We start from the raw sequence: 18,161 nt of genomic DNA on the forward strand, positions 1-18,161 counted from the left end.
GCCCTTTTTATCAGATTGAGGAAATGGCTGTCCAGGGAGCTCCACATTACACCTAGAAGTACCTGCCTGACACTGTAGGTCTTTTAAAAAACCAATTGAGACTTGGCTTTTTTAACTATATCTTTGATCTTTCTAGGGACAGATGGAATTTAAAAAGGGTCATCACTGGGCAGGCCACATGGTGACTCAGCAGGCAGAGTTCTGAGTTCTTGCCTGCCATGCTGGAGACCTGGGTTCGATTTCCGGTGCCTGCCCATGTTAAAAAAAAAAAAAGAGAGAGAAAAAGGGCCATCACTCATCCAAGTTCATTACCATTTTAATGCTGCCAAATTTTGCCAAAACCCTGAACTTTTGCCCTCATGATCCCTGCACTTATTTTTCTGTTTTCAGAGGCATGGAGAGAGCATGGTATTTAGTTACTCCATTTAAGAGAAATGTTGGTGATGCACACCATCTGATCAGTCATTGGTGTTCTTTTTAAGTCTCATGCTCACAAAGGTCTATTTTTGACTAGATTATCATTGGGGGGAAATGGATAAAATGGGATATTCTCTCAGTGACAATGGGGAGAAGCTGAACCAGCTTCCCTACCCTACTTCCCCACTCTTACCTGCTAACCCCTGAGAATTCTGGAGAAAGCGGGCCCTTTGGGGAGCCTGAGATGCAGGCCTTGAGCAAAGGCCATCCACATGCCAGTCCCCCTCTGCCCCAGCCTCAGTCCTCCTCCCGGCCCCAAGGACACAGATGGGAAGGGATTCCCAGGGACTCAGCCCAGCGTTCATGCAGGTTTGCAAGGAGAGAGATTCAGACACCACCACCACAATAAGAAGAAAAGCAGTAAATGGATTCAAGCATTCTAAGCTTTGTTGACATTTTCTCTGTTACTAGGACTTCTTCATGGGTCTTACAGTTCTATGTTAGACCATGAAACATTGCATACACATCGTCTTTAATGTCACTTTTATAACTTTTTTACGGTTCAGATATTCATCTATACGTCTGTACAGAAAAAAAGCTGCTATTTTTTTTTGTTCTTTATCTTTGTGGATTTAATCTATGAAAACCTTCAGGTCTACCCTTTTTCCCTTTCTGCTCACTCCAAGAAACTTCTTATGCTTTGTACTAGAGTGTGTGACTTTCTTCCTCTTTTCCCAGTAATTGATACTTCTATAACATAATTTGCCATGAACTGTTTGATGCCTTTTTATAAATACATCCTCCCCTCCCCACCCCCACCACCCTGTTAGCTGTTCTCTAACCCATAGGCTCTGTGGGCACAAGGCTGGAGAGGGAAGGGAGTGAAGGGAGACAGGCCTGCCCTCCTGAGGTCCTGGCTGGCCACTCTCCTTTCCTTCACCTGCTCTCACACAGCATTTGAGTCTGTTACAGTGCAAGACATGATACAAACTCAGGTCAGAAAAAAAAGGTTAAATATTTCGCACATCCTCATTCAGTGTTTGTAGTCACCATTGTTGAAGAGTCTCACCTTCTCTCCCTTGCCTTTGTTTTGGTTGTGACACATATAAATATATATATATATATTTTTAATTCTAATTCTTGGGTACAACAGCAGTTTTAACTGCAGACACTAGGCATTTGGGTTGCTATTTTTTTAAAATGGATAGTTAATCCTTCCATCCCATTAAAAAAACAGCTGCTGAGTCCAAGGGTGCAGCAGAGCAGAGGCCAGCAGGGCCCTCTGTGGCCTCTTGCCACCACCCTTACCAGACCGACCTACCTGTCTTTTAGAGTCAGAAAATCCCAAGGGGACTGGACCCTGTGGTCTGAGCCGGCCCAGGGCCAGCACATTTAGAGGGGTCAGCAAGCCCTCCTCCCGGCTCATCAGCAGAATGGGGGCGGCACAGTTGGGCACCTTCAGCGGGCTCCTAAGGCCCCGTGCCCCAGTGCTCGTGCTTGTCCTTGCCCAGGAATGCAAGTCCTTGGGGTCTGGAGGTTTGGTTTTGTTTAGGTTTTAGCACTTCTCACCAGAGTGATGACAGCACAAGAGTTGCTTCTGGGATGGAAATGTTTTAAATTTTGAGTAAGAAGAAGGTGGAAATATGATTGCTAGTCGTGACTGGAGATTAAACACAAAAAAAGAAAGAAAGTTTGTAATGGTTTTTTGCTTGTCAGTAGTTTCAGTCCCACTATTTTCTCTAGCCTCCGACCCATAGATTTTTTTCCCCCTAAAAAAAAAAAAAAAAAAAGGAAAAAAAAACAGAAAAAGAAAAAAAGTTAAGAAAGAAGGTATTATATGTAGGAGTTTTCTTTTAATTTATTTTGTGATACCAGTTTCAATCACTGTAGAGAAGCCCCATTATGAATTTAAATACTGAGAAAAGGGTTTGTGTGTACATGTTTGTGTGTAAGGACAGTTTTATGATTTTTTTCCAAACATTTATCTACCTCACTCTTATTTTTTATATGTGTATATATAAAAAAGAATACATCTCACATTTCTCAGCACCCGACAATACTCCATTGATACTGGTAACCTCATATCCACACCACAGGCCACACACAGCAGGTGACGCAGGGGAGAGGCCGGTCTGCATTCCGGGGTCAAAGCAACACTAACTCATCTCTCAGCTCATTTCCAAATGGCTTGCTTTTTCCTGAGATGTCTTGTTTTGTGTTGCTTTCATTCCTTTTTTTTCCCCACCTTGGTTTGGAACTATTAGGGTTTCCCTTCTCCCAGCCTACCAGGGTCTGGGAGCCCAGGGCTCCCTGCCCTCTGTGGTGAGGGGAACACAGTGGCGTGCAGCAGGGAGGCTGCTTGGCCGTAATGGGCTGTCTTTGAAACAAGCTATGCAGACTGATGAACAAACTTCATCATTGAAAGAACAGTTGTTCTCCAGGTTTTGAGGACAGGAAGGGGTGCAGAAGGTGGCACATAGTCTCTCTCTGAGAATCCCATGTGCAGATGTGTGCTGTTTGCGGTTTCCTCCTCTCAGCTGCTATTTGTGCAGCCCTGAGCTGGGTCCTGCACCGTGGCTGCTGTGCTGCAGCCACATTTGCAATTTGAGAGCTCACCCACCTGCCTGTCCTTCTGAACAAGATCATAAAAGTTACCCATGGAACAGCCAATCTGATACAGAAGGTACTGAGAAGCAAAGGCCCCTTTTCCTCCAGACGGTTCTCTCAACTTCACCCTCACCTCCTCCTCCCCAGGGGAAACAAAGACATACCAAACTTTTTCTGCATGGAAAGGGCCAGTGGCCAGCGCTAAGTCGCCCTTCTCTCTGTGGTGTCGTGCCCTCCAGTCCCGGTCATCCTGCTGCTCACAAGGATGGAAGGTGCGTTCAAGTCCAGCAGCTGCTCTTACAGGCACTGGTGATTTTTTTTTCTGGGTAACGTGGTGGGTGGCTTTCCCAAAGCATGGATGGCTCCTTTAAAATTCCAGTCCTGCAGTTAAACTCAGGAGCATTTTCTCTCCTGCAAGAACATTACCCTTCTTTCGTATGTCCCCTGGGATCTTAAGATGATTGAGAAATATCGTTTGATCAGGGTTTTCTTCCACACTTTAGGCAACCCCTTGGAATAGTGAGACCTCTCCTCTCTTTTGCACATACCTACCGGTTTCCACAACTGGATTTCTACAGATCATTCAGCTGGTTATAAGGGTTTGTTTTATACTGTCCAAGTTGTTGGTGTCATTTTGTTTTTGTTTTATGTAGGTGGTTTTTATTTAAGTAGGAAGAAAACACTAAGAGTGTAGTGCCCATCATAACAAATGCTTCAGAACACTTAAATAAAAGAAAATTTTGCTTGTCTGATGGTGCAGTTGTTTTACTGGACCAACCACCCGCTTGATTCTACCAAGGCATCATTTATTCACAGTTCTAGCCTAATTTTATGCTGATTTTCCCACCTCTTCTTGATTTTTCTCTTTTGAATGCTCCAAATAATTTTTATAAATCTGAGTTGTGGCATTTTTCATGCAACCTCCTTCTGATAGCTAGATCACACTGCTTGAGATAACATGAACCACTGAGGCACATCATTAAATTGATGTGAGCACTAAAACATTATTACACACAGCCCTTCCCTGAGGCAGCAGGAGCTCGTTTATTCTGGAGATACTATTGAACTTCAGCTGTCTGAGACCCAGACAGCTCATGTCTCCTTTGTGTGATGTCAGGATGCTGACGCAGGATACACAATTGAAATGAGCTTCCTCCTTGGAGGGTGGAAGACAGTGTTTGTGGTTAGCGCGGGCCTCTCTTTCCAGCCTGTTTCTTATGACTCTGAAAAATATTTCAAAGGTAGGAAAATGGCTTAGTAAACTAGAAAAGCAGTTATTGTGGAACTACCAAATGGCATATTTGGTAAGAAGTGGTGTGTTTCCTCTGAATAACAGATTCACAAGCCAAGTATGATGCCAAACACCAGGCCAGTTTGTTCCACCAAAGCCTCTTCCTCAGCAGCCGGCCTTTCTCTGCCGGTGGCTGTACTTGATGATGCAGGCCACCGCTATAGCAAGGTGACACTGAGCTCAGATCAATGAGAAGGCTAGGATGCTCAGTACAAGGTCCTCAGCTGTCGCTACTGGGTCCCCCAAGGGTAGCCAGACAGTGCTGATGGTACCTCCTTTACAAAACAGTGGCACCCTCCAGTTGACAGTAACACTACCATGGTATGCCTTGGCCCATTCCAGTAGCACCTGTTTAAAGTTTGGGGTTTGTTCTTTAGTTAATGTTACTTTTGTGTTTGTCAGCTGTCTTTTCATTTCCTGGGCTAAGCAACGTTGGGAGATATGGACCAGAAATCCACTCCTTAAGAACCAGTGAAAAAGTCAAACTTTTGTACTCCACTCTGAAGTAGTTGGTGGTACAACTGAGAACTTTCAAGTGAGGATGTTATTTAGATTGAACCTCTGTTGCCAGAGATGCTGAAGATACAGACCATGGACAGACCAGATGGTTGCATTTTGGCCTCCAGCTTAGAAGTTTAGGCAGTCATTTGGAAAGAAAAGCAGATGGACGCACCTTGGTGGTAGAATGATCAGGCAGTAGGAAGCCGCTGTCAAAGGGATCATGGCATCACAGGAACAGAAGAACTGCAAGCAGAAGGGTACAGGGCTTGGAAGAGGTGTGGGCCATGTTTGGAACTTGATGGTTTCTGAAGGTATCAGACCACATCAAGAGTCACCATGGGCATTTGGTTTCAACAAATAACCCTAACATCCTACTTTGGATACTGTTACTGAGGAGTTCAGTCAAATTGTTCAAGAATGCGAGCTACGTCGCACTTGTTAGTCATCAGTTCTGGGGCATGACTGTAGGGTTTTGTTTCGTTTTTGCAAAACGTAATGATCACTCATTTGTATGTTCACGTTTGTGTGTCTGCATCTTTTTTGAAAAACATTGTTTTAATTAGTCACTCATTAGCGTTTTCAATAGGGCTCTTAAGTCCAGTAGATTACGGGTAGTCAGTTGACGAAGATCTGGTTTACAAGAACTAATTAAATGTTTCATTGCATTTTTGTAAGAACATAGAATAATTTTATAAAATGTTTGTAGTTTATAATTGCCGAAAATAATTTAAAGACACTTTTTTCTCTGTGTGTGCAAATGTGTGTTTGTGATCCATTTTTTTTAGAACACCTGTTTACTAGCTAGCTTTACAATATGCCAAAAAAAAGGATCTTTCCCTGACCTAGGCCGTGGTTCACCCCCTTCTCCCCATGCTTTGTGCCCTAGTTTATACCTAAGGAATGATGATGATTTAAGAAGTTCTGTATCTTCAGTATCTTGGTCTTCCAGAACCCTCTGGTTGGGAAGGGGATCATCTTTTACTGGTCATTTCCCTTTGGAGTGTAGCTACTTTAACAGACTGAAAAACCTCATTGGCCACAGAAAGAGCAGAGGTGTTGTAGCTCAGTCCTGCACACTGCACTATTCGGCATCTGGCTTGGTTGGTTTGCTTGTAATTGTTTGCCATGCCATAGAAATGGAAGGCCTTGATTGCACAGCCAATGGTTTTCATGATGCTCACAGAATGCAGATTTATCACACAAAAGATAATATTTCTCTGGTGCACCCAGGCCATTTGCATACATGCCTCATATCACAATTAATCTTTATTATAATAAGAAAGAAACCCTATTTATTTTTAAGATGGGACACCGAAGATTCATTTTTCCAGTATAAAACAAGTTCTTTCTAATAAAAGCCACACACACACAAAAATCTTGACTCCATTTCCTCTAGCTCTCAATGAATGATTTGCCATGTCTATACAGCTCCACAAAATTCCCAACACTGGAAACATCCGGATGCACTATATAGGAGAAAGGTCCAGAAACAATTTGGATTTTTTTTTTGTTGTCTCCTTTTCATTTTGATGTTTGGCGTTGCACAGACACATCCACAGGTGGAATAGATGCCTGGTGAAAACACCTGTCTGCTTTCTAAGCCAGTGAGGTTGAGGTGAGAGGATTGCCAGAGTTTGTCTACCTCTGGGACAAAAATCAAACCAGAAGGTGCGATGGAACAGATGCATCACAAATAATGCATTTTCTGAGTTTCTTGTTTAAAAAAGTTTTTTAAAAAAGTTTTAAAAAAAAGAGGTAATAACATGGCCAATTTGTTACATAAAATGACTTTCTGTGTATAAATTATTCCTAAAAAAATTCCTGTGTTTATATAAAAAAAATCAGTAGATGAAAAAAATTTCAAAATGTTTTTGTATATTCTGTTGTAAGAATTTATTCCTGTTATTGCGATATACTCTGGATTCTTTACATTATGAGGGAAAAAAGAAACTTTGTCTATTTTGAATGGCTGAAGCTAAGGCAACTTTAGTTTCTCTTACTCTGCTTTTTTCTAGTAGTTAAAGTACTACATGGTTTAAGTTAAATAAAAGAATTCTGTATGCCTTTTTGGTCTCTGGTTTTGTCCCCCTCCCCCAGTTTGTGGAAGAATCATCACATTTAGGAAGAAGGGAAGCTGGGCTTTGTGTGGCATGTGTGTTCACACATGTCGCTTGGAAGTGTTCAGTGCAAAGGCTTTGCCTGATTTCTGACAGCTGAACCTTCTCAGCATGCAAATTGCTGGTGAAGATGGGAAAGCTATTCTGTTTCTCACTCCATTAAATCAGCTGGAAGAAATTTGAATACATAAATACTGAACTCTGTACTTGGTTTTTGACTGATTTGTAGACTTTTTTCCTGTACCTATCACTGACAAAAGTCAGCAAGGTAGGTTTGATCTGGGTGACTCTGAAGCAAAGGCCTTAAACTCTTCACATTTCCATTTACTTGTTGGTACCTAAAAGCTGACACACCTCAGGGGGTGCAGTATGCAGAATACCCTCTAGCCGGGTACAAAGCCAAACAAGCCAAACACAGGATGTGGCTTCCTGGAGGTTTTTCAAAATGGTTCTTTTCTAGCTGATGATTAGCCGTCTCGGTCTGCCCCATGGACCCTAAAATCCAGGCATCATTATCTCTGCTGGGAGAAATGGTTATGCCAGGAAATATATGTTCAAAGAAAACAAGCTGTAAAAGTCAATAAACAGACCAAGATGCATAGACACAAATCTGGAGGAGAAGCTGATTGTTTCACTGCACTATAATCATAGGAAATTAGACTCCAATAACAAGCAGGCCATCGGAGGAAGGGTGAAACAGCAAAATACAGGCAGCAGAAGTAACCCAAGGCCATGGTTCCTTATGACCCGATGAATCTTAAAAATATGTAGACCTAAAAGCAAAAGGCCTTTAGAGGGACCCTAGGGTTTTTGCTCTCCACTGTCACCGGGTGCCTGGCATGCAGAAGACCCTGACTAGATGACCGTTGGCTAAAAGAAGGCTCACAGCAGCCCAGGATTTGTGGGCTGCTGCTAGGGTGAGCACCTGGAAACCAATGTTGCTGCCCCACTCTATTGGGCAGGTCAATGTGCTTTCAGGTTGCCGCAGTGCATCCTTCACCTGCCCTGTCCAGCAACAATTCCTTTTGAACATGCAGACCTCAGAAGTGTTGGACACTTCTCCTTACTGTGCCACTTCTTAAGACCACAAAACCCGACAGGCCTAGTGCCATACCTACCTTCACAGATCCAGAGCTATGAGGCCACACTCAGAAAGGTATATGTTTTGTAGTACTCAATTGTCACTAAAGGACTTTCATGTCCATTCTTTCAATGAATGTTCAACAAATCTGCAAAGAAAGGGATTTTATTACTGTTTTATAGATGAGCAAACACACAGACAATGCCCAGCTATTAAATGACCAAGTCAGGACTCCAGCCTTGCTTCCACTACCAGGTCCTATGCTTGCCATTTTCACACTGACTCAGGACTGCTGTGTATCAGCTATATGTGAGCAGGTACTACTGCACAGTGCCGGCGGGGGCGGGGGGCACACCATTTACACAGACCAGGATGTGAATGGGGCCTCCTGAGTTTCTCCCTAGAGGAGCCTCAGAACCTACAGAGCAGGTAGTGAATGGGGAAGTTCATCTAAGGGGAGTTCTGGGCCTCCTAGTCCGATAATATCTAAAAGTTTTTAAAAATGTGTATGGTATGGTGCCAAGCAATCTGAACTAACACTGCAGCTCAGTCCTGGAGGTCCCTGCTTTCCAATGTCCTCAGGATGGGAGCTGGGAGGAGGGGGTTGGGAGTTGTTTGGTCAGAAAGAGCAGCAATTCCTACAAGCAGCAGCTGCTTGCCTAGAAACACAGAAAGGTCTCCACACTTATCAACGCTGTGAAATTACCTGTGCATGCTGGCTAGCACCACCCCACCCCTCCTGCCTCCTTTGATCTACTACAGTGCGTCTTTGATCTGTTTTATGTCAAATGACCTGGTTTCATTTGCAAAGGAGGTCCTGTAACATGTATTCCAAGTGTACAAGTGTGCTGGAAGCAAAGCAGAGAAATTCATACTTAAGTAGAGAAATTCCCATTACAAATGCTCTTTCTTATCATGAATGAATCTGTGCAGTAATGATTATGATTTTTAATGTAATTAAGTGAGAAAGTGATGGTTGTGAGTTTACAGACATAACAAAACATTTTCCAGAGCTTAACTGCCTTCACCCCATCCTCACAAAAACATGCTTTCAAGGGGGCTCCCAATGGGACTTTACCTCCCCCTGACACACAAAAAAATACTGGACAAACAAAAAATTGCTGTGAGGTGCTTGGCAAAATGAAAGATTAAAAGGGGGCTTTTCTAAAAAATTAGAGAAGATGCTGACCATGAAACCAGCATTTAACCAAACACCTTTGTTTTAAAACTAAACACTAGAGACTCTGTGGCTCAGAAGCTGCCCATGGGACCCGGGCCCAGGCCCAGAGGCCATGAATGGGCACCCCAAGGGCTGGCTACACCTGTGTTTCCCGTGACCAGTCTGGTGAGGGATCCATGCACTATGTGGGCCTCTGCAGAACAACTGTGTGGTCCCAGCAATCTGGGCAGGATCACACAGACCCACTGTGTCCTCCTTTAGCAGAAAAAAAAATTACAAGGCTTCATTTTATTGTTGTGAAAATCGGAACTGAAATTAGTTAATCCCCTATGAAAGGAATGCCTTTGAGTGTTCTTCCTTCTTCAGACAACAAAATAACCCTTGGTGACTTCGTTGGGCTAATTCAGAATTTTTTCCCTCTTTGTAAATTGTTTTAGAAGCAGTTTTTAAAAGTTTCTCAGAACACAGTTGAACTTTACAAACAGGCCTGAGACATTTAATCTCTCTTAAGGATCTGGGCCTCAGTTGCTTTCCCTTGGCTTGAAGCACCATGGTTGAATTTCCTGTGAGCCAGGCTTGGAGTTCTGTCTTTTCCAATCTCCTCCAGCAGCAACTTGATGAGGACTTGCAAGGCTTTTCCCAACAGGCTAGCTGGGAGCTGAGGCGATAATGGAGGCACGTGGATGAGCACTGCATACCCATTTCCATGAAGCAGAGAAAGGTAGTAGGTGTAATCGCAGACATATCTGCAACACATGACATGCCACATTACTCCTCTGACCAGCCTCTACCATCAAGGAACTGGAGGCATAAACAGCAGTGGGACATAAACAAAGCATGAAGAGGGAGGAAGGAATGGGGGATGGTACAGGGTATCACTTGATCAAGCTTTGTTGTTCTGCCTCTGAAAGAACATGGTGCTGGGAACGAATCAGGAAGAGCATGGCTTGTGGTCTTATGCCCAAGAAGTGGCCCAGTCAGGGAAGGGAGCAGATTTTTAACCAGAGATTCTAAAACATCTTCATCCCAATGACTCCCTTTCTCCTTCATTGGATCATTTATTCATTCATTGGGCAAAGCAAAAATTGCCTATTGGGGGTCAGTGTTTCAAGAAATAGAGGTAAATTTATCTCTAAATCAGCATAGCTAACCCACAATGTGGGTAGAAGGAAAAAACACACAAAATATTAGTGGCTCTCCAAATATGCCTTCCCATGCTTCACCTCTGTCCCTGCACCTAAGGCCGGTGTCAGTGTGAGAGTGGGGTTAGATGTGGTGGGGGTGAAGTCTCGGGACCTCGGGGTGAGTGGGGGTGGGACTGCGGGCTCCAAGCTCTCTGCTGGGCGGCGCCAGCGGGCAATGGCTATAGGGTTCCTTGGCGCGACCACATACCCAGTAGGGTGGCGCAGGATGGCCCTTGCGGGGGCAGGGAGACATCCCTGAAGGCTTGGTTAGAGAACACTAGACATCATTCCTCCTCCCCTACCTGCCAACACTACAAAGCGTACCTGCCCGCATCGCATGAAAAAGCCAGCTCGACGCCATCAACTGCAACACACTGGCAGACAGCCCTGAGGCTGACCCCGGACGCGATCACTTCCGGGCCGCCAGGCACGCACACGCCGCCGTCGGGTCGGAAGCCCCGGATGTCGGCGTCTCGGTAGCCTCGGTTCTTGCCGCATTGCTCTAGGAGGATGGCCTTGGTGGAGGAGTCCATGCCCACGTGCACAACGAGCTACTTAAACAAACGCGACGGCACAACAGGTAACAGGATACCGAGGCTGGCCTTGGTCACCAAGCTCACAGGAGGGCTTAGCTGTGGGAGGCCCAGCTCAATGTGAGCAACTACTCACTCCTCAACGCAGCCAGGAAAGCCCCCGCATCCCACCCCGTTGTCCCTAACACGGCTGGAAGGGAAAACAGCTGGTCTCTCATTTTAAGCTGACTGGGTATCCATGCCACATTTAAATACGTTTATGTTTCAAAATATTCTCATGTGAAAGTATATTCACTTCTTTTGGAGGATGGGGTGGGGTAGGGCCGTAGCGGTATCTATGACTACCACAGGAGAAGCTTAGAAGCTTAGCGTTTCAGTGAAATCTGTCATCTTCTTAAAATGAAACTTTAATGAAGGAAATTAGTCACCGCCTAATGAAATCTTGTTAGAATTTATTTGGGCTGATTCTTCTTCTTCTTTGAAAAATAGCTGTTGCTTATTTTATCAAAACATTTGGGGCGTTATCTTAATGGCTTGGTGATGTATGTTTTATTATCTTCATCATCTGGTTGGTCTTTGCGGTTTTCAGATGTTTGTATCTGTTTCTTTTTAAATACGGTAACTGTGTTGAAGATAAAATATGCTGGTGAACCAACCTGGGTCCCCTCCCGGCTGCTCCCTGGGCCCAGGAAGTCCTTGCCTCCAGCCCCACCTCACTGCCAACCTGTCATGCATGGTTTCTACCTATTAGGTAGAAACTATCTTTGCGTCCTGGCTAGGGATAATGCTTCCAATTCTTTTCCTCCTTGCTCTAGAATTTTCTCCTAAGACCTGCTCCTTACTACAGCTTAAATTTTCAGAAACGGACTGGGAACCTTACAAATGGCTCTAACCTCCATACATCATTAATGGTGGCATATGGGGGCTGGGTGCACTTCTGCCACCCAACCCTAGAATCAGAGTCATGGGGGTTCACCACATTCCCAGCCATTCTTTTTTTTTTTTTTTAAATAATTTTTTATTAATTAAAAAGAAATTACAAGAAAGAAACACAAACATCCATAATATATGCTCATTCCGTTCTACATATATAATCAGTAATTCACAATATCATCACATAGTTGCATATTCATCATCATGATCATTTCTGAGAACATTTGCATCAATTCAGAAAAAGAAATAAAAAGACAACAGAAAAATAAAACAAAAACAGAAAAAGAAAAAAATTTTTACATACCATATTCCTTATCCCTCCCTTTCATTGATCACTAGTATTTCAAACTGACTTTATTTTAACATTTTTTCCTCTATTATTTATTTATTTTTCCTGAATCTACTATGTGCTTTTATTTTTTTATCCAATTTTTTTTTAATTTTTTTAATTAATCAAAAAAAAGAAAAGAAATTAACACAGCATTTAGAAATCATTCCATTCTACACATGCACTCAGTAATTCTTAGTATCATCACATAGATGTATGATCATCATTTCTTAGTACATTTGCATCGATTTAGGAAAAGAACTAGCAAAACAGCAGAAAAAGATATAGAATGTTAATATAGAGAAGAGAATTAAAATAATAATACTAATTCCCAGCCATTCTTTACTTGTGGTTGAAGATCTATCCAGATCCTGGTGATCCTCTGCTTCACTTCCCTGTAATCCATGGGCAATTGGAAGGTCTGCAGCATCACTTGTGTGTCAGTTCCCAGGCCTAGCTTGGAGAGCTCCTGGAGAAAGCAGGTGAACTCCCCTCAGTTGATGGGTATAGAGGACTTCCTGAAAATCCAACACTTGGAGTTTCCTTTCCACTCACAGGGGTCTTCTGCAGGCATAGACCATGTCCTTTGGGAGCTCACGTTTTGGTGAGGGGCTGATAGGAGCCTCGGTTCCTGCCTGATGAGAAAAATACCTCACACAGCCACTCCCGATGAGGCGGGGTACCCCCAGGGACCTGTCTCCCCCAGCCTCCAGGTAAGAACATAGTTCCCAAAGGGGATGCATCTGAGTCTGATAGAGGAAGGGTAGGCAGATGAAGAAACTGGGGAAGATGTGCCAGGCAGAGGACACTACAAAGCAGAGGTCTCAGGGAGCACAAGAGCCTGAGGCAGGACTTCAGGAAAGAAATTTGGTGTGACATGGTATTCTTGGTGGGACTGAAGACTACTTCTGCATGTCCTGCACATGGCAGAATGGGACCTTTAGCACCACTGGACTCTGGATCTGATCAATAACTGCCTGTCACTCTCCCAGGCATAATGATAAGTAACTCTGCACCCCCTTCCACCCCCTACCCGCCCTACTGATAGAACAGGAGCACTGCATGTTAGGAATAATGGAAATGGAACCTGGAAAGGTCTGTGGAAGCCAGATTTAGTGCTTAGTTTGAGTTTGGACATTATCCTTAGGCCAATAGGGAGCAAATGAAGAATTGTACACAGAGAGCTTCTAAGTCTGAGCTGTCTCCCAGGGTGGGGGTATAGGAAAAGGAAGTAGGCTGGGTGATATCGTGAGGTCGATTTGGGACCAGCAAGTTTGAAGTTTGAAGGAGACCCTCAAGAGGAGATAGCCCTTGACGCTGTATGTCTAGAGCTCACAGAGGGGCTTCTGGGGGTGACACTGGCATGACGGGCAGCAAAAGCCATGGGGTTAGACGATATCTGTAGAGGGAGCAGGTGAAAAGGCAAAGGGCTGTGAATAAACTCCACAGTCAGGAAGAGAGCAGTCCTTTAAAGGCAGAGAAACAGAAGAGAGAATGGAAGGAAGAAAACCAGGCAAGTGAGATCTCAGAAATATGTATTTCTGTGTTGGTAAAAGTTAAACCTGGAACCAAGGACGAGTCCTTTCCTTGCATCAGGATGTTTTTCAATGAGGACCTATGTTTTCCTGACTCCCTTTGCTGGTGTTTCAGGATACTTATGAGTATACATCCTTGGACAGATGGTAGTCCAGCCAGAACTATGTGTGTGGTCAGGATGCAGATGCCAGACAGTAGATCTAGGTCCCTGCCCAAGGCTTCAGAGGAGACTGGCCTCCCCTATATCTTAGATTCAGATAAGGGTGACATGTCTAGATGGGGTCCTGCTTGTTCTGTTCTCACAAGGAACAGGTGTTTCTTTGGGGAGACTGTTGTTGTCTCAGGTATCTCCTTGACCAGCCCAGCCTTCCTGAGGGACTCTGTGCCATCTTCCAGATAATTACTCAGAACCACAGTTTCCTCAACCAACTCAGCTTTGTTGTCTTTCATACTTAAACACCAAGACCAGCTTTCCCATTTTGGGCCCTGGCTAATAGTTCCTTTTCTGATTTTTTGAGGAGTAGGAGGAAAGGGGGGCTAAGGTCATGCAGGGTGGCAGCCCTTTCCTTGAGCTGGATGGCTATGAAGGAACCAGATTTCACCTTCCAGGTGGACTTTGTAAGAGCCAGCAAGACCAAGCCTAAGTTCCAGAGTCTTATGATTCTCTCTAGAGCCCCTTATCCTGAGAGCATCCTAGCCGCTTCAAGATGCCCATGGGCAGGGAGGTGGAGGGCTGGAGCTATCACTCTGGGGTCCCCCTGAACTCTGTGAAAAGGGTGAGGAGGCCTTGGTTGGGCCTCAAGACTGCTTCTCAGCATCTCACAGTTGGTGAGGTTCTCATGGAGTCTTCTACCTGGCACTGAGCAAAGACTGCAGTGAGCATCCAGAACCAGCCAGTGTTGCTGGGAATCTGCCTTGAAGGATGTGCCCTGAGAACTGCCCTTGTTCACTTGTCATTGGAAACACTGAATAACTTTGCCCAGCAAGCCAGCAAAAAACTATATTCACTGGACAGAAACATCCCCAAGTAGAGCAGTTCTTCCTTAGCACCCATGCTGGCCCAGGCATGATGGGTCCTCACTGCCTCTTCAGATCGGAATGCAGCTCCACCTCTTAGTTTATTATATGCATAAATACATATGCCAGGCTATGGTGAGCACTCCCCACTTTTTTTATCCCACCCTTACCAGCTGAGAGAGAAGAGAACATAGCTCATTCCTCTGGATATCTTGTAGAAGACTTTACAACTACTCCACCAGTTGAGGGGCTGGGTTTGGGGAGCCCCTCTAATGCCATGCTTTCCAGAAGGCTAATGGAATTAACCTGTGGCCAAGTAGAAAGTTTAGGGAAACCATCTAGTAGATCTTGTTGGCATTTACACATCTGGCATGGGGTGGGAGGCATTTTACCTTGGATTTGACACTCCAGTATTTTTCACTTATCTGAAAGACAAGACCCAGCAGATAATTGCTTATTATGTGCTTTCCTTTGGGGTTCCCAATTTGGAGCTCAAGCACACTTCAGACTAACATTAGACTCTGCCCATTGCAATATGCCAAAACAAAATGTCAAAAAGCAAGAGATATGGGGGAGTGGTGTGGGATTCTTTGCAGAAGAAAAGGAAATGTCATCATATAGATGGTGGTGGCAAAGGCATGGCTATGTGATTATACCAGGGACTGGGGAGGAAAGAGGAAATATTCAACTCCCCATTTGGGGAATTCCTGATATTCTCGCAAGCACTGGGGACAACCAATCCAATAGATTGAGCCCTGGATCTTGGGGCTTACCCCTATAAAACTTATTCTACAAAGGAGAAGCTAAGCCTACTGATAATTATGGGTTAGAGTCAGCCCCAGAGAACCTCTTTTGTTCATCAGATGTGGCCTCTCTCTCTAAGCCAGCTCTTCAGGTGAACTCACTGCCCTCCCCCCTACATGGGACATGACTCCCAGGGGTGTAAATCTCTCTGGCAATGTGGGACATGACTCCCAGGGATAAGCTGGGATCTGGCATCATGGAATTTAGAAAGCCTTCTTGACCAAAAGGGGAAAGAGAGAAATTGGACAAAATAAAATTTCAGTGGCTGAGAGATTTCAAACAGAGCTGAGAGGAGTGGCTAGAGGGACGTACTTGGAACTGTTGAACTATATTCCAGTAGATTGATTCTTGAAGAAGATTGTGTAACTTTATAGCTTTTTCATCTTATTGTGAAAATGTTGTGTCTAAGTTCCCTTTATCCAGGATATGGACAGATGAGTAAAAAAATAAGGGCAAAAAAATAAATAAATAATAGGGGGATAAAGGGTTAAAAAATGAGTAAATTAAAATACTAGTGATCAATGAGAGGGGGCAGTAAGGGGTATGGGATGTATGGTTTTTTTCTTTTGTCTTTTAATTTTTCTGGGGTGATGCAGATGTTCGAAAAATGATCATGGTGATGAATATATAACTATGTGATGATATTGTGAGCCATTGACTATATACTTTCTATGGACTGGTGTATGGAGATATCTCAATAAAAATATTTGTTTAGAAAATTATCTTTCCATTGGAATGGGGACTGGCAGCTGAGCATTTGGTCTGGGGCCTCCTTCCATAGCCTCTGTTGCAACAGTATTTCAGTACAGAATTTGGGAAGGTGGATTTTAAATACCTATATGCCACATCTCCTCATATCAGGTGAGTACATGTTTTGCCACCAGATGAATTAAGAAAAAATTTAAAATGTTTAGAGATTTTTGGGTTAGAATTGTAGATAAGGAACTCTGTACCAGTATAAATTTGAACTTGTTCATGTACAGCGTTAGAATTGTTCTCTAGTAGCTCTCTAGGTGTATTTTATCTTCCTACATAGAATACCGTCCTCTCTTCTACACAATTGTCCTGACAAAGGAAAGCCTGCCACTTAGTGGGTCTATTCTGTCTCCAGGGAAGGGTTCACTGTTGTTGCGCACGCTGCTAAGAGGCAGGAACCCCCCTGGGAGGAGGTCTTCCCTGCTTCTCATGCTGTGAGGCTGTGTGATGATTAAGCTTCTGTGTCAGCTTCACTAGGTCATGGTGTCCAGTTGTTTGGTCAAGCAAGTACTGGCCTGAGTGTTACTGTAAGGGTATTTTGTAGATCGATCTCCTTTTGTAACCAGTGAATATATGTTCAGTTGATTGTATCTACAGTCAAAAAAAGGTGATTGCCCTCAGCAATAAGGAGTCTGTCATTCAATCAGTTGGTGGTCTTAAAAGCCAGAACTCTAACAGTTTCTTCTTTGATCCACTAATTATTTAAAACAACTCATTTTATGAAGCTAGTATCACTTTAATACCAAAACCAGATAGAGATGCTACAAGAAAGGGAAATTATAGACCAATTTCCCAAATGAATATAGATGTAAAAATTTCAACAAAATTCTTACAAGTTGAATCTAATGGTCTATTAAAAGAATGATGCATCATGACCAAGTGGAATTTATGCCAGGAATGCAAGGGTGGCTTAACATAAGAAAATCAATTAATGTAGTTCTGCATATTAATAAATTCCGTGGGAAAACCATATGATCAAATCAACTGATACAGAAAAAGCATTTGACAAAATTCAGCACCGTTTTCTGGTAAAAACACTACAAAAGACAGGAATTATAGAAACCTCCTCAACATCATAAAGGACAATTTATAACATCTAGAGTCAGCATCCTCAATAGTGAGAGATTGAAAGCGTTCCCCTTCAGATTGGGGACAAGACAAGGATGCCCATTGTCACCACTATTATTCAACATTGAGTTAAAAGTCCTAGCTAGAGTGATTAGACAGGAAAAAGAAATAAAAGGCATCCAAATAGGTAAGGAAGAAGTAAAACTTTTGTTATTCACAGACAACATGATCCTACACTCAGAAAATACTGAAAAATCCATGACAGAGCTACTTGAGTTAATAAACAAATTTAGTACATTGGCGGGATATAAAATTAATGTACAAAAATTAGTAATGTTTCTGTATGCAAATGATGACCTAAATATGGAGATAACTAAGGAAAAAAATCTATTCAAAATAGTCACTAGACGAATCAGGTATTTAGAAATAAGCTTGGCCAGAGAAGTAAAGGACCTGTGCACAGAAAACTACAAAACATGAAAGAAATTAAGGAAGATCTAAACAGATGCTAAAAGGATATTCAGTGTTCATGAATTGGAAGGGTGGATGTTGTTTAGATGTCATTCCTACATAAATTGATCTATAGATTCAATGCAATACTAATAAAAATTCTACCAACCTATTTTGTAGACTTGGAAAAGTTAGTTATAAAATTGGAAGGGAAGGAAACATCAAATAGCTAAAGATATTCTAAAAAAGAAGAGCTAAGTGGGAGGATGAACACTTCCCAACTTTAAAGCTTACTACAAAACCACAGTTGTCAAAATAGCATAGTGTTGGCACAAAGATAGAAGTATTGATCAGTGGA

General features: G+C 43.2%; 2 protein-coding genes and 1 long non-coding RNA gene across 4 annotated transcripts in view; 2 read left to right on the forward strand and 1 right to left on the reverse strand.

Moving 5' to 3' along the window:
• The first annotated feature begins 1,331 nt into the window (after positions 1-1,331).
• Positions 1,332-6,879, forward strand: LOC143652452 (uncharacterized). Its single transcript, XR_013160675.1, has 2 exons — positions 1,332-3,296; positions 4,718-6,879. It is a non-coding gene; the product is annotated as an uncharacterized LOC143652452 (long non-coding RNA).
• Positions 6,880-8,171: 1,292 nt separating this feature from the next.
• On the reverse strand, positions 8,172-10,926 carry PGPEP1L (pyroglutamyl-peptidase I like). The gene is given in 3 exon segments (XM_077124076.1): positions 8,172-9,773; positions 9,775-9,940; positions 10,703-10,926. Coding segments are annotated over 3 exon segments (627 nt in total). The 5' UTR covers positions 10,912-10,926; the 3' UTR covers positions 8,172-9,521.
• The window catches only part of LOC143652448 (protein FAM169B-like), a 212,003-nt gene continuing 204,612 nt past the window's right edge, over positions 10,771-18,161 (forward strand). The window contains exon 1 of one of the 2 annotated variants that reach the window (XM_077124073.1): positions 10,771-10,958. In XM_077124073.1, the coding sequence (XP_076980188.1) occupies positions 10,889-10,958 (70 nt within the window). In that variant the 5' untranslated portion in view covers positions 10,771-10,888. The remainder of the gene's footprint in view (positions 10,959-18,161) is intronic. The other variant, XM_077124075.1, reaches the window with a different exon arrangement.

Source organism: Tamandua tetradactyla, chromosome 12, assembly GCF_023851605.1.
Source record: "Tamandua tetradactyla isolate mTamTet1 chromosome 12, mTamTet1.pri, whole genome shotgun sequence".
NCBI classification, from domain to species: Eukaryota; Metazoa; Chordata; class Mammalia; order Pilosa; family Myrmecophagidae; genus Tamandua; species Tamandua tetradactyla.